At 33.8% G+C, this 15,392-nt stretch overlaps 2 protein-coding genes across 4 annotated transcripts in view; both read right to left on the bottom strand.

Moving 5' to 3' along the window:
• Position 1: 1 nt before the first annotated feature.
• On the bottom strand, positions 2 to 2,263 carry LOC131533850 (F-actin-monooxygenase mical2b-like). Its single transcript, XM_058766278.1, has 2 exons — positions 1,273 to 2,263; positions 2 to 111 (listed from the first exon to the last, which is right to left on the bottom strand). The coding sequence occupies exons 1-2, from the start codon at positions 2,075 to 2,077 to the stop codon at positions 2 to 4; spliced, it is 915 nt and encodes a 304-aa protein (XP_058622261.1). The 5' UTR covers positions 2,078 to 2,263.
• A 5,960-nt stretch (positions 2,264 to 8,223) lies between these two features.
• Positions 8,224 to 15,392, bottom strand: part of mical2b (microtubule associated monooxygenase, calponin and LIM domain containing 2b) — a 38,965-nt gene continuing 31,796 nt past the window's right edge. Inside the window, exons 20-26 of one of the 3 annotated variants that reach the window (XM_058768069.1) lie at positions 15,008 to 15,130; positions 14,757 to 14,849; positions 14,009 to 14,113; positions 12,971 to 13,157; positions 12,795 to 12,859; positions 11,686 to 11,764; positions 8,224 to 10,193 (exon numbers count right to left, since the gene is read on the bottom strand). In XM_058768069.1, coding sequence (XP_058624052.1) covers positions 10,153 to 10,193; positions 11,686 to 11,764; positions 12,795 to 12,859; positions 12,971 to 13,157; positions 14,009 to 14,113; positions 14,757 to 14,849; positions 15,008 to 15,130 — 693 coding nt within the window. In that variant the 3' untranslated portion in view covers positions 8,224 to 10,152. Of the gene's footprint in view, positions 10,194 to 11,177; positions 11,765 to 12,794; positions 12,860 to 12,970; positions 13,158 to 14,008; positions 14,114 to 14,756; positions 14,850 to 15,007; positions 15,131 to 15,392 lie in introns of those variants that run through there. The other 2 variants (XM_058768070.1, XM_058768071.1) reach the window with 2 other exon arrangements.

Raw genomic sequence — 15,392 nt, 5'->3', positions numbered from 1 at the left:
TTTAGTTGTGTTTCTTTAAGAGAAGTAGAGGAGCTTTTACCCTTTGTGAGTCTGGTTCCTGTTCCTCTTCACTAGATGAGTTGGACTCCTGTTGTTGTTGCTGAGCAGGCGCTGTGGAGACAAATCCACAACAATAATGTATCATTTAAATATGCAAAATGTTTATTATTAAAGGATTTATCAGTAAATATTAAAAAACAAACAAACAATAAAAGCCCAATATGGGGTGGCAATAATAATAATAATAAACAATAACAATAATAATGTCCATTTTAATTTTAGCTCAAGGCATCTTTAATTATTTAGGGATTGACTGCATGAGTTAGTATCAAAATAAGAACGTAAATAGATAGACAAATGAGATTAGAATTAAAATAATACATTAATAATAATGTCAATTTTTATTTTAGCTCAAGGCATCTTTATTTAGGGATTTACTGTATGAGTTGGTATCAAAATAAGTAAATAAACAAACAAACAAACAATTAATAATAATAATTATTATTATAACAACAAAATGTTAATTATTAGTTAACTGTAGGTCAAGGCACATTTACAAAAACAGGAAATTATCAGTAAGCAAGTAAATAAATATTGGCTAATAATTAAAGAAAAAAAAAGAAAGAAAAGATTAATCTGATTTATATAAATAATATAAAATACCGTATATATATAAACAAACCCAATATCAGTTGATAAAGATTAAAAAATAAAATAACTGATATGATCACATATATTGGCCTAAAAAAACTGTTATGCTGATTATGAACATAAATGTGCATGAACCAGCTCATCAGAACAGATCTATTATTAGAAATGACATTTATTAAACTTTATCACTATGCCATCAAAACATTGTACAGCAAACAATGTGGTATGTATATGACGCTTTTCTCCCTCCTTTGGCTTCTAGAAATGTTTTGATGCATCACAAGATTAAAGCAGTGTGTTCCACAGTTACCTGAATATTGCATGCAGGGAATATAATGAAAGCCACTGGGAGATTATATTATGTTATATAAGAGATGACAGTGCTGCATATAATAACAATGAAGTTAACAAGCAGCAACATGGGTTTTGTGCACATGCGTACGTCATGCAAACGGTGCATGGCATCAAAACTTTAATCACTAAACAGTGAAATTATGTTCAGATGAATGAATGTGTTGCTGCACCTGTTAAATGCTCTGCGCTTATTTTTTTCTTTTACATTTTAATTTAGGCATTTTCAACTGCAGATGAGTGTCAAAGGTCACTTTAACCTGCAATTACCTTTGCTTCTGAACCTGGAAAGAATGGTCAAGATGTCCTTCTGGTTGTCTCCTTTCCTCTGATCTGCTCCTTCGTTCCTCTTAATGCGCAGAGAGGAGAAGAAATTGAGTTTTCTGGGCGGTAAGGAGGCCATGTCATCTTTTGTGCCCTTGTGGGTCTTGGAGCTGAGAGCCACCTGCTCCAGTAATGTGGTGAGCTCACTTTCTGTCCTCACTCTGGATTGACTGTCATCGGTAGATATGTTGCTGTGTTCCTCATCCTGGTTGCTCTGAATGCTGCTGCTAAACAAGCCACCGAGGTTGAAGGAGCCCTCAGACAACGGCCTGGCTTTCAGAGGTCTGTTTCTTCTGAGGACCACAGGGTTTTTTCCTTTGCTGGTGGAGAAGGACTTCCGGAGACTGTTGGCCCACTGCTGGAAGCCAAGGAGCGGAGGAGTGGGTTCAGGTTGAGGACGGCTTGGTTTTGGTGGAGCTTCTGGTTCTGGTTGATCGTTTGGAGGATTCGTTGAGGTTCTGTCCCGTTGTTCTTCTCCAGAAGTCGAGGGCTTTCCAGGAGCGGCCAAGTCCCAGTTGAGCAGCTTCTCCTTTTCAGATAAAGACAGCGTGAGCTTCTTCTTGGGGCTGAGGGACTTCGCCTCTGAGGGATCGGCTGTGATGACAGGCTCTGGAGAGGAAGTGCCAGGTTTTGGGGATTCGGGAAGAAAATGTGCGCGATATAGAGGGATTTTTGGGATCTCTTCGATGGGTGTTGACTTCTTGTCCTCCATTAGGGGGCAGTCAGACTCTACAGTCGATGTTGCAGCCATTGTGGGGAGAGCTGTGTAAGAAAAGACACTATCTTTAACAGCTCATGGATATAGCAATTGAAGAATTGTTAACAGAATGATCAAATTAAACACTATTTTGATCATTTGGACCAAGAAACCTCCCAAGTACAATTTGTAGAGCAGCTGGATGCAGTAACTGATCATTTGTGGTTAGACAATGATATTACACAGATTGACAGCCCAAAAAAGTGAATGCAAATCCGTTTACAGATTCATGGATCTCCTCAAAGTCTGAGTTTCCATCTTCCTCTGCGAGGGCATCAGTTTTATCGTCTGGTTTTCCACGGTGAAATTTCTTAATCAGGACGAGGGGCAGAGCTGTGTGAGGAAATGATGCCACAAAGGGCTTTGATAAGTGATCACAGATCTAATGAAATAATAAAAAATAAAAATGGAGAATAAACACATGAATAATAATTATATGAACAAACAATTTATAATAATAATCATCACATTCTCCATGTTGAGAAATGATATAAAAATATCTGTATGTCACCAGCACAATATTTTTTCCATTGCTAAATGTATTTATTCATGCATTGTGGTATATATATATATATATATATATATATATATATATATATATATATATATATATATATATATATACACACATACATATACAGATATATATACACCATATTTATTTTATTTAAATCAATAACTTTTTAATTCAGAAAGTAAATAGTGAAATTCAGTATTCACTCTGATAAGTTTCACTTGGAATTAAAATATCATATTGGCCAAGTTACTGTGCAAGGAATCGGACATGGTAAATGATGGCTAAGTTGTGCTAATAACTCCAATAAGGATCTGGAATTAACTGTAGTCAAAACAATTAAAATTTGCTGAAAAGAAAGCAATATTTGCTTGTACTAATTGCTTTTGCATGATCTCAACAATAGCTGTGAAACAGACCAGCAGCGCCCTCTGGTGAGAGAGGATATGACCAGCATCCAACAAAAGACAGAAATCTGCCTCTGAATTTCTAATGTATATAACATATAGAGTTTTGCTTTCACTGCAAAATACCAGGAAACTGAGCTCTAATAATAAAGCTTATGTGATCAGGTGACCAAAAGCTGCATTAGCTTTTATAAATAGATCATGTATGACGTTTGAAATTAATCCAGTCAGGATTAACAAATGAATTCAGATTAGTTACGTGTGGCAACTGACATGACAGGCACTACAACAAGCAAGGCCGAATCATTCACCATGTTCAGTCGAGACACAGAGTGGGAGAGACTCATTATTTTGAGCTCTTTATCAACCTTGAGCAGATAAATAACTCGTGCATAGAAACTCAAGTTAGAATTTAAGATCGTGGCTGGCAACACAAGCTTAATGGGAAGGAAAAACACTTCTGCCATGTCTTTGAAGGTTTCCATATTGTTGGTTTTATTCGTGGGAGAGTGAACTAGACTTACTGGATCGTATTTTCTTCCTCCAGACGTTGTTTTTGCTGGTAATTTCACCTTTGGCTGTGGAGCGTTTCACTGCTGAAAAGAGGAAATCAGAGTGAGCGCTTAAAGTGACATTGATCATTTAAGACCATTTTATTTCAATATACATAATGCAAAGTTTCAATGTTCATTTATTGTTTCACCTTGGAATGTGTTTTCAGCCAATTGCCAATAAAGACAAGCTAAGCAAACAAATCCAACAGCTGCTGTCTAACAAGCTACATGTGTGACCGAACAAAATGTTCAGCCCGCTGCAAGACACGTCCACAGGCCAAAAATAATACACCGTCAATGGGAAAGTCTGGCTTTCACTGCCACTCCTTAACTTCATTCAAAAAACAGACCAAAATCCAAGCAGGAAACTCAGAGATAAACTATAAATCAATCCACTAATTAATAGTGCAAAAGTGTCATTTTTGGACGTTTAAGCCATCCTTGCATAAAAGGGATGTGCCCTTTGATATGTGACCTGAAAAGTGTCCAAACACATTTTGGGGCCATTGTAAAAGACAAAAATATGACATCCTCTGACATTATGAGGAAAACATAAGTTTTGACTGACCTTTCTGCAGCGGAGAATCAGGACACGCAGGTGCAGGATCTGCAGGATCTGGCTTTTTAGATGAATCTTTGACTTCACTACTCCAAAATATGCAAAAGAAAGTATTAGACAGGATCTTTGCAGCTTTCACACTTATTAGTTATTTAATAACATTTATTAAAACAGTGCAGTAATAATAATAATAATAATAATACAATTATTATTAATTATTAAAATGTAAAAAAAAAGTTCACTCTAGATAATGTAGAAATAATGAACTAAAACAATATTTCTCTCATATGGCCCAATAACACTTGTGGAGTCTAAAATATAGACATTTTGTAGCTCCTCGTCATGGTAAATGAAGCGTTTCGTTGTTCAAGCATGCGCTTACAGACGATATTGTTCGCTGGTGTGGATACTAATATCGTTATCTTTATAATTATCGTTCTTGGTGAACGGGGCTAAGCGCACGCGTGCATGACGCTTTAAATTCTCGAGCTCAGTACAGAAGGATGGATTCTGATTGGGTGACAATGTTTGTATCGTTCATAAGCTGGAACAAAATCGTTCTGAAAGTGATTCCAACAATTTCATTTCTGTGCCTTTATCGTTATAGCTGTGGTGTGGACTCTGTTATTCTGTACCGAGAACGATTTTTAGAACTCTCTCTTTATAGTTAACATGCTTGGTGTGAACGGGGCGTAACATTTAAAGTGAATATTGTGGACCAACCTCATGTTTATGACCTCTGTTGAGTCTGAGAGGGCCTGCACCTCTGCACTCTCAGCCGGAGCGCTGGGCTTCGACAAACCCTTCGGGTCATTCTGAGATCTGGAGTCTGATTCGGCTCCTGCGGGGTCCACGCACACACATGACAAACTGAATTTATAAACCAGACCCTGCTATCATGCCCTCCATCTTCAGAAATGATTAGGCTTACATACTGTGCCTTAATGTCTGTATTTCACGAGCACAACAACAATTAATAATAACAACAACAACAACATGTTTGGTTTATTAATTTACATTATTAATATTAATATTCCATGTGTCACTGAAGAGGAACTTTAACCAATGTATAGCTTGTAAAATGTTCCATGGCAGTCTTTAGTTGATCACTTGAATGAAATGGTTTGTAAAGCTGAATTCCTGCTTGAATGACAGTATAAGGTAATTGAATAAGCTTTCATGAGCTGACAGTATGTCTGAACACATAGCTAAATATTAACTAATTCATCACCTCTTTATTCATGTTAAACAGACATTCTAACCTTGAAACACTCTCCAGATATGAATGTCTGTTTTGATTAGTGTTTTTAAGGGTGTAACGATTCATCGATATGGATCGATACGACGTCTGATGATACGATGCATCGATGCCACGCGTAAAATATCGATATCTGTATAAGCACCTATATTTTGGCACTGTCCACATTTTCACATAATGTCCGTCTATGCATTACCGCCAATGCGTGCATTCTCGTTCAAACTCAGGTATCAGGACTCGATATAAGGACTGCCTGAAGGCGCTCGGGATTTGCGGAACAGTGGAGAGCTGTGAGAGAAGTTTTCTGCGCGCACACAGACAGCGTCTACACCACGCGAATACCGAATTGAGCTCTCGTCCGCTTTTTTGTGCATGGATGAATCAATACAGACAAAATTACATCAAAATGCGCGTTTTGGCGAATATTCAAGTAAATACAGTCGGTTAGGCATATGTCTTAACGTAAACCGTTGAGAAAGAAAATGCATGTGTATCAGTAGGCTATAAAATATTAAACCTGTGCTTTCGTTCTTAAAGTGGAATCAAACTAATAATAAATCTAATGCTGTCAAAGAAAAATACAAGTGCTTACTGCTCCTGACTAAACCTTTGTAACATCAAAAATGATTAATCTATATTTGATTTATACAGTGAAGATTATGTAGTTATTTTACATTTGATTACTACATTTCTGTAGCGTACCTTAAAATTTATTTTAGACTGAGCTGAAAAACTTGAAAAGCACTGTTTATTGAACTTGTGTCTTTGTTCTATTGTATTTATTTTCTGCTATTGCTTGTCATTTGGTTATCTGTAGAAAAGACTTAGTAGCAGCCAGAATTGTTTTTCCAATTGTTTATTTTTTATTTATATATATATATAGTGCTGTCAAATGATTGATTGTGATTAAATCACATCCAAAATAAAAGTTTTTATTTACATAATGTGTGTACTGTGTATATTTATGTATATATAAATACAAACACATACATGTATATATTTATGAAAAATGTTGTTATATTAAATTATTATGTGTGTAAAATATATTAAATATAAATAAATAATTATATAATATATTTATTTATTTATTTTCATTGTTGTGAATGTCCCAATTGAGGTACAGGATGTGAAAATTTCTGATAAATGTTCATTATATATTTTGGTTGCATTTGTGAGTTAATAAAAATGTATAGGGTTGTTTAAAATAGGTAGGCCTATATAATATCGAAATATCGATTGATATACTCCTGTATCGAATCGAATCATAATCATATCGTAGAATTTTTGAGGTATCGGCAAATATCGTATCGTGGGAATGAGAATCGATATCGTATCGTGACGAACCATCCAATTTACACCCTACTATTTAGCTCTCTTTCCCTTTAGCACACTATGATAGTCATTCCTGTATAATATGCTGAATACTGCAGTCAATAATGCTTTTGTGTGTCAAACGAGATAAAGACATAGCACAAAGTCTTTAAAGATGTTTCTAAAAGTTTTTTTTCCATTCATTTTTAACCCTGTACATCTTGCACACAAAAACCCCAAAAATTATTTGACAGTTTACCATCATTATATTTTGCCTACACAAAGTAGGAAGATTAATTAAATGAAACATGGATATGAAATTAAATTTAACCCTCATGTTCTCTTTGGGGTGTGAGAGACCCCAAGGGCAGTTTAATAGCGTGATTTAACAAAAATAAATAAATAAGTAAATAAATAAAAATTATAATTATATATATATATAGTGCTGTCAAATGATTGATTGTGATTAAATCACATCCAAAATAAAAGTTTTTATTTACATAATGTGTGTACTGTGTATATTTATGTATATATAAATACAAACACATACATGTATATATTTATGAAAAATGTTGTTTATATTAAATTATTATGTGTGTAAAATATATTAAATATAAATAAATTTTATTTTGGATGCAATTAATCGTTTGACAGCACTAATAATAAAAAATATAATTGAAATGATTATGTTGTATCATTTGAGTTCAAAATAGGAGGCAGTGCAATCACCTACAAAAAGCAAATAAAAGGACAGGATAGAAAAGACCCAAAAGAACCAAGTTAAGTTTGACTATAAAGGAATTCAGGCATAATTTAAAATGGGTCTGATGTATGTTCTAAGAATATTCATTAAAGATGGTTTGTTGCAGTTCCAATGCTTTTAAAAAAAAAATGGGATGTGAAGTTAAAAAGTGAAAAAACAAAAAGGGGAGGGTTATGTTTGTGAATCATGGGTGCGAAATATCTGGTACAGGGTTATTTTTTTAAGCCTATACTTAATTGTGATAGTTGGGTTACATTTCTTCTTATTAGCTTGGCAGTTGCATTGATGAATACAAATACATCTTTGCTGAGGGTTACACAGGAAGCTCACTGAATCGGCAGACAAAAAGGCAGAAACAAACTTTTAGAGATAAAAATGAATTTATTTTATGCGTACAGGCTTTAAATATATTATAAATAAATTTTATTTTGGATGCAATTAATCGTTTGACAGCACTAATAATAAAAAATATAATTGAAATGATTATGTTGTATCATTTGAGTTCAAAATAGGAGGCAGTGCAATCACCTACAAAAAGCAAATAAAAGGACAGGATAGAAAAGACCCAAAAGAACCAAGTTAAGTTTGACTATAAAGGAATTCAGGCATAATTTAAAATGGGTCTGATGTATGTTCTAAGAATATTCATTAAAGATGGTTTGTTGCAGTTCCAATGCTTTTAAAAAAAAAAAAAAGATATTATATTTAATAAATAAATAAATATAAATAAATAATTATATAATATATTTATTTATTTATTTTCATTGTTGTGAATGTCCCAATTGAGGTACAGGATGTGAAAATTTCTGATAAATGTTCATTATATATTTTGGTTGCATTTGTGAGTTAATAAAAATGTATAGGGTTGTTTAAAATAGGTAGGCCTATATAATATCGAAATATCGATTGATATACTCCTGTATCGAATCGAATCATAATCATATCGTAGAATTTTTTGAGGTATCGGCAAATATCGTATCGTGGGAATGAGAATCGATATCGTATCGTGACGAACCATCCAATTTACACCCCTACTATTTAGCTCTCTTTCCCTTTAGCACACTATGATAGTCATTCCTGTATAATATGCTGAATACTGCAGTCAATAATGCTTTTGTGTGTCAAACGAGATAAAGACATAGCACAAAGTCTTTAAAGATGTTTCTAAAAGTTTTTTTTTTTCCATTCATTTTTAACCCTGTACATCTTGCACACAAAAAAACCCCAAAAATTATTTGACAGTTTACCATCATTATATTTTGCCTACACAAAGTAGGAAGATTAATTAAATGAAACATGGATATGAAATTAAATTTAACCCTCATGTTCTCTTTGGGGTGTGAGAGACCCCAAGGGCAGTTTAATAGCGTGATTTAACAAAAATAAATAAATAAGTAAATAAATAAAAATTATAATTATATATATATATATAGTGCTGTCAAATGATTGATTGTGATTAAATCACATCCAAAATAAAAGTTTTTATTTACATAATGTGTGTACTGTGTATATTTATGTATATATAAATACAAACACATACATGTATATATTTATGAAAAATGTTGTTTATATTAAATTATTATGTGTGTAAAATATATTAAATATAAATAAATTTTATTTTGGATGCAATTAATCGTTTGACAGCACTAATAATAAAAAAAATATAATTGAAATGATTATGTTGTATCATTTGAGTTCAAAATAGGAGGCAGTGCAATCACCTACAAAAAGCAAATAAAAGGACAGGATAGAAAAGACCCAAAAGAACCAAGTTAAGTTTGACTATAAAGGAATTCAGGCATAATTTAAAATGGGTCTGATGTATGTTCTAAGAATATTCATTAAAGATGGTTTGTTGCAGTTCCAATGCTTTTTAAAAAAAAAAAAATGGGATGTGAAGTTAAAAAGTGAAAAAACAAAAAAGGGGGAGGGTTATGTTTGTGAATCATGGGTGCGAAATATCTGGTACAGGGTTATTTTTTTTAAGCCTATACTTAATTGTGATAGTTGGGTTACATTTCTTCTTATTAGCTTGGCAGTTGCATTGATGAATACAAATACATCTTTGCTGAGGGTTACACAGGAAGCTCACTGAATCGGCAGACAAAAAGGCAGAAACAAACTTTTAGAGATAAAAATGAATTTATTTTATGCGTACAGGCTTTAAATATATTATAAATTAGGAGAAACAGTCTTTTATTGTGAAATATACAAAGAAATAGTAAGCTAAAATTTACAAAAAACAATCCTTAAAAGGACTTGAAAAATTGTGCAAAACTAAGTCTTCTTATAGGACGACCTCAGTTTGTTTTTAGGAAAAGGAACAAGAGAGTGCTCTTACATGGGATTGGGATAGTAAAGCAGCCTCTGCAACAGAGAGGACAAACACGGAGAGAAACAAGAAGGGAGGTTACTTTACGGGACGCCGTGTACTAGAAAAACAGGTGTTTAAAAAGCATGCTGGGATAGTCAAGCGTACAAGTGCACTTCTGTTAGTACGTTAGCTCTGGTACAAACAAACGTAATGCCGACTTTAGGTGAAGGACAGCGATGTTTGGGACATCTAATAAGAAATGTTCATACATTAGACCCATGCTGCATTCACAATAGGAGGGTTAATATTATAGTTAAGGGAGCCAGTGCAAAGCGAAACAACCTGATCACCTGACCCATGCAGGCCAATCGTGTTCCTGCTCTCACGGTTCAGCCAATCAGAGGTTGGAGCATTGGAAACTTGAAACAGACTATGTATGATGTAGAAAAGGATGAAAAGAATGAAATATGAAGAGAAAGTAGGAAATTGAGAGAGAAATAGCACTAAAATCAAGGGTGAATTTTCCAGAACTATAATGATGCATGTTCAGTACACTTAAACACTGATAAAACAGTGCAAGAAAAACAAAAAAGACACTTAAAGTTTAACACCACACATTTAGTGGAATGTTTGAATACTGATTGATTAAACAATTGAAGGTACCCTATTCACGGTGATACCGAAGGACATTTCCTCCACTTTTACATTAGAAATCAATGCAGAATATGATGCATTTGACCAACAAAGACTATTTCCATTACATCATAAGAAAAAAAAAAAAAGAAAAAAAAATCAATTTTGGTTATAAGCTACATCTCGATTCCCCAAAAGGCTGTAAACTAAGAAAAAGTGAACATTTTAACAACAACAAAAAAGATAAAGCGCATCATATTTCCTCATTAACAAAGTCGTCAAAATGCATTTTAATACTGTTTGGCATTTCCATTGCACATTGAACAAGGGGAGATGCAAACCTTAACGTCGCAGTTTCAGGCAGTTAGGATAAAGCGGCACAACCCTTCTCAGTAAAGTGCTCTTAGTTTATCAGCTTTGGATCTTACATTTTCAAATCAAAGGAATATTTACAAACTTAATGTTTCTTAAACTCTATAGGGCCATAGTTGCTTTTTAAAGGGACAGTTCACCCAAAATGACAATTCTTTCATCAGTTACTCACTCTCATGTAGTTACAAACCTGTATGACTTACTTTCATTTGCAGAACACAAAATAGCATACTTTGCACGTTGATGATGTTTTTGTCAATACAATGAAAGTCAATGGGATCCAAAAAAATAACCTTGGACTCCATTGACTTTCACTGTATGTACACACTTTATTAATTAAAAAAAATCTTCTGTGTTTCGCTGAAGAAAGTCAGTCATACAGGTTTGGAAAGACATGAGGGTGAGTCTTAAAAAAAAAAAAAATTAATAAAGTGTACTGCCCCTTTAAGAAGATCAAAAAATTCAGCTTCTCACTCAAATTACGTAACTCTGTCAAAGGTACAGAGAAATAACTAATATTATAAGCAATAAACTAAGTATTTCAGTGTAAGGGACTGGCCCGGTCTACAGAGTTTAAGAAGCCCCTTCCCTCGTCAGTCCAGCAGTACCGAGGACCCTTTAAGGCAGCTGGAGCCCCCGGTACGGCTCGACTGACTCCATCATGCTCACCGGGGAGGGAGCGATGGCCTCTCGGCTCATCTGGCCCGTCATCTCATGCAGCACATATATGAAGGGCACACCCAGACTCAGTAGCTCATAAAGGAATACATAGTCCTCCTGGCGCTCTCTGAGGTGTTGCCCTACAGCCCGGGCCGCCTTATACATCCAGCGGGCAAGCTGGCGGGGCGTACCGAACAGTGTGCGGCCCACGTGCAGTGGCCAGTGCAGACGTTTCCTAATAAGGGAAGTCAGGGTACCTGAGGACGGGCCGCGGAGGCCGTCGGTGGCCGTGTAATCAGAACTAGCGCTGGACGAGGGTCTGCCAACTCCATTGATCTGTAATAATGATGATGTAAATAAAACAGAAGAGGATGGTAACATTTACACTACACTAAAAGTTACATCTAATGTACATTATAAATGTGCACAGGATACTGCAAGTAGACTGCACCAGACAGACACAATGTATATTTTAGTGATGATAATAATAATAATAATAATAATAATAATAATAACAACAAATATTACTAATAACTAATAAGTAAATAATTAAAAGAAAACAACAACAACAATAATAATAATAAACGACGACGATGATTATAATAATAATAATAATAATAATAATAAAAACACTAGATTACTATTATTAATGTTATTATTATTATTAGTTATAGGTATTAATAATATCATTAATAATACATGACTGAATAATAAAAATGATTCTGAAAAGTTAACAAAATGTACATCATCTTGATTATTAATAATATTTATAATAATTAAAACACCACCACCACCCATAACTAATAATTATATTTCTAATAACTAATAATTATATACTATTATAAATAATAAAAATGGCTTTTATAATTAAGTGTATAATTATAATTATAATAATAATAATGATTACTATTATTAGTCATAGGTATGAATAATAACAATAATAATAACAACAATAATAATACAACAACAACATGACAATACAAATCATTCTGAAAAGTTATTATCATTATAATTATTAAAATCTAGATTATCTTTATTATTAATAATAACTATAATAATTAAAAACACAACACCACCTATAACTAATAATTGTCACACCATGTCACTGTTTGGACTTTGTTTTCAGTTTTCTCGGTTTTGCCCCATCTACAAATTGTATGTGTTGTTATTAAATTACAAATAACTTTAAAATAAATTGTGCATCAGATGTAAATAAAAATTCTTTAAATAACTGATTTAAATAAATTATTATTGGTCTTATCGCAGCATTCTGCTGTCAAATATTTTCGTGTAACTAATTCTAAACAGTATAACTGACTAATTTATTGGTTGACCACATCTGTTTAATAAAATGTATTAACATTACCTCTCCTCTTCGATGCCTACTGCTGATTTTTCTCTGAGAAAAGTGCAGCTTGCAGTAAAAAGTGCCTGCAAGAAAATAATTCAAGTAAATCATTTCCTCCATTCAAGACTACATACTGCATGTAGCAGTCTAATGAATAAAAATGGAATTATAAGTGCAATCTCATGCTAACAAACCTTGGTTGGAGTCGAAGGCATGACCACCCAGCCGTAGCGTACAGCTGCAGATGTTACAGCGGAAGCACTCTCTGTGGAAGAAGTATCCCTCCGCACTGAGCCGCTCCATTATGTACACACGCTTCTTACAGAAGTGACAGGTGTCGCTGCCGCCCAGACCCGGGGGAAACTCCTTCCGCACGCTGGTCTGAAACACAACATCATCCATTCAATAATAAGTTAGTAACTAAATTTTGCTGTTACAACATTGTTCTAATACACTGCAATGAGATCAGACACATGGATAATTCATGGATGGTTATTCATGGATAAAATGTAAAAAAATCAAATAATTTGATAATGTAAAAATAAACTAAATTGAAAAAAAATCAAAACAAATTAAAATATATTTTGAAGGTTACAAGGCATGCTGACGTATTTTGCCATATTACTAGCACATTGATCAGCTGTTTTAGTGAGAAAATTAGGGCAAAACCAGCTAGGAACCACAGTGAAATATCACAAGTTTAAGTTAGCAGGTCAGTTTCACACTGTGAAATCTCACAATATTTAGTTAATCGGTCAATAAATCAATAAACCAATGAATCAATGCTTAAGCCAAAGCATGAAGCATTGTCCTGAAAAATAAGGCTAAAAGCTTGTGCTTCGATTAGCCAGATACAAGAATATATATTACCGCCCCAGATATATTACAGCCTCTGTCTGTGGATAAAGACTCTCTTAACTACAGAAAATGTCACAAAGTTGTGGCCGTCAGCAAAAGAACATGCTGTTTTTGCACTTCTTTCCGCTTTCTACAGATCACAAGATTTGAAGACACCAGTTTACAATAGAAAACAACTGAGAAATAAAAGAAAACCTCATGACATTGGCCTACATCCTGAGGCTGTAACTTTGCAATACAGACTAAATCTTTGTTGGGAAAATAAAAAGAACAAGAACATCAGGGCTCCTCTTAAAACTTCAGAGGATTCTGTAGCTTCAAGAAACAACCTTATCTCCTAACCATCATCTTGTCCCGGGACAGAAGCTGCTTACCAGCGAGAGGGTGAAAGGGTTGTTAGGTCTGTGATCGGTCTCGTATAAGATGGCCAGTGTAGCTGCTTTAACACCAATAGCAGAAGAAACCTTTCCCACAGTTCTCTGACAATCACCAGAAGAAGAAATGAAGGGGGGGTAAGGAGAATAGAAAGAAAAAGAAGAAATGTGGTAGATATTCAAACCATAGTGGAGAGTGATACAGATATGAAAGTGAAAAAGCAAATACTTTTTAATCAAATGTAAATTAAAATGTAAACAAATTTACAATATTTAAATGCATTCTTTTTTTTTCATGAAGGTTCTTTTTTGTTGTTGTAAGAAACGATGCCCTATCTCTATACCCCCATTTAATAGATTTCTATCTATATATAAGGAATGCTATATAGAAATATGATCAGTTTTACCGTCATCTTATTTCTTCATGCTATAGGGACTTAAGAAAAAGCAACATATCTTAAAGTGTTGTAATCTCTCTGCAAACTACTACATAAAAACGACGATTGTGTTCTTTCATGCATTCAATGTGTAACAAATGTGATGTTCCTTCAAAAGGAGCGATGTGCTCATTTTATAACGTAAATCGTGCAAGAAATGCGTGACAGTTTTTACACTGGCCCTAGTCAGAAACCAATTCATTTTCTGAATTGTACAAAATATGAAGGAAAACATAACTGCTTTATCAATGGCAAAACATCAAAAGGACAAGGTCAGTGTATTATTTTCAGTTTATTAGCAGCTTGAATACCTGTTTGGAGGGGTCAAGGCACTCTACACGTCTGATTTCAGAGCGATCTGTGTGTTTATCGTGCTTCAGCTGTGTTTCTGAATCTTCACTGCACTACAACCAATGGGAAAATGCCTTTCAACATTAATTACTCACAGATTCTGATATTCTGAAATGTGACTCAAACCACAGTTATAGTTCAGAGTGTTTATGTAGTCTAAAACAAGAGAGCTCCTCTAATTACTATTATCAGTATAATCACAATGTTTTACCTGCTGGTGTTGGACTGAAGGAACAGGAGACAGACGACAGGAAAGAGTAGAGGATTCTGGGATAGCGTGAAATGAGAAGGCTTTAGAAGGAGAGGAGGAAACAGCAGAAGAGCTTTCATCTGCCTGTGTGAAGAGAGCAGGAAGATGTAGAAAAAAAAAAAAAAAATTTAAATAAATAAATTACCACTACTACTAGTAACAAATGAATTATTATTATTATTATTATTATTATTATTATAGCTAATAGTAAAATACAGCATTTAAATATTTATTGTTATAATTAATAAAATACTACTAAAAATAAATTGTATTGAGTAATATTTAGTGCAGATTATACTAAAACATTAATGTATTAAATAACATTTTATAATTAATAACAATAAAT

The sequence above is a fragment of the Onychostoma macrolepis genome, chromosome 25 (genome assembly GCF_012432095.1).
Source record: "Onychostoma macrolepis isolate SWU-2019 chromosome 25, ASM1243209v1, whole genome shotgun sequence".
Taxonomy (NCBI): Eukaryota; Metazoa; Chordata; class Actinopteri; order Cypriniformes; family Cyprinidae; genus Onychostoma; species Onychostoma macrolepis.
The sequence above is the reverse complement of the archived record's forward strand: the minus strand, read 5'-3'. Positions and strand labels throughout refer to the sequence as shown.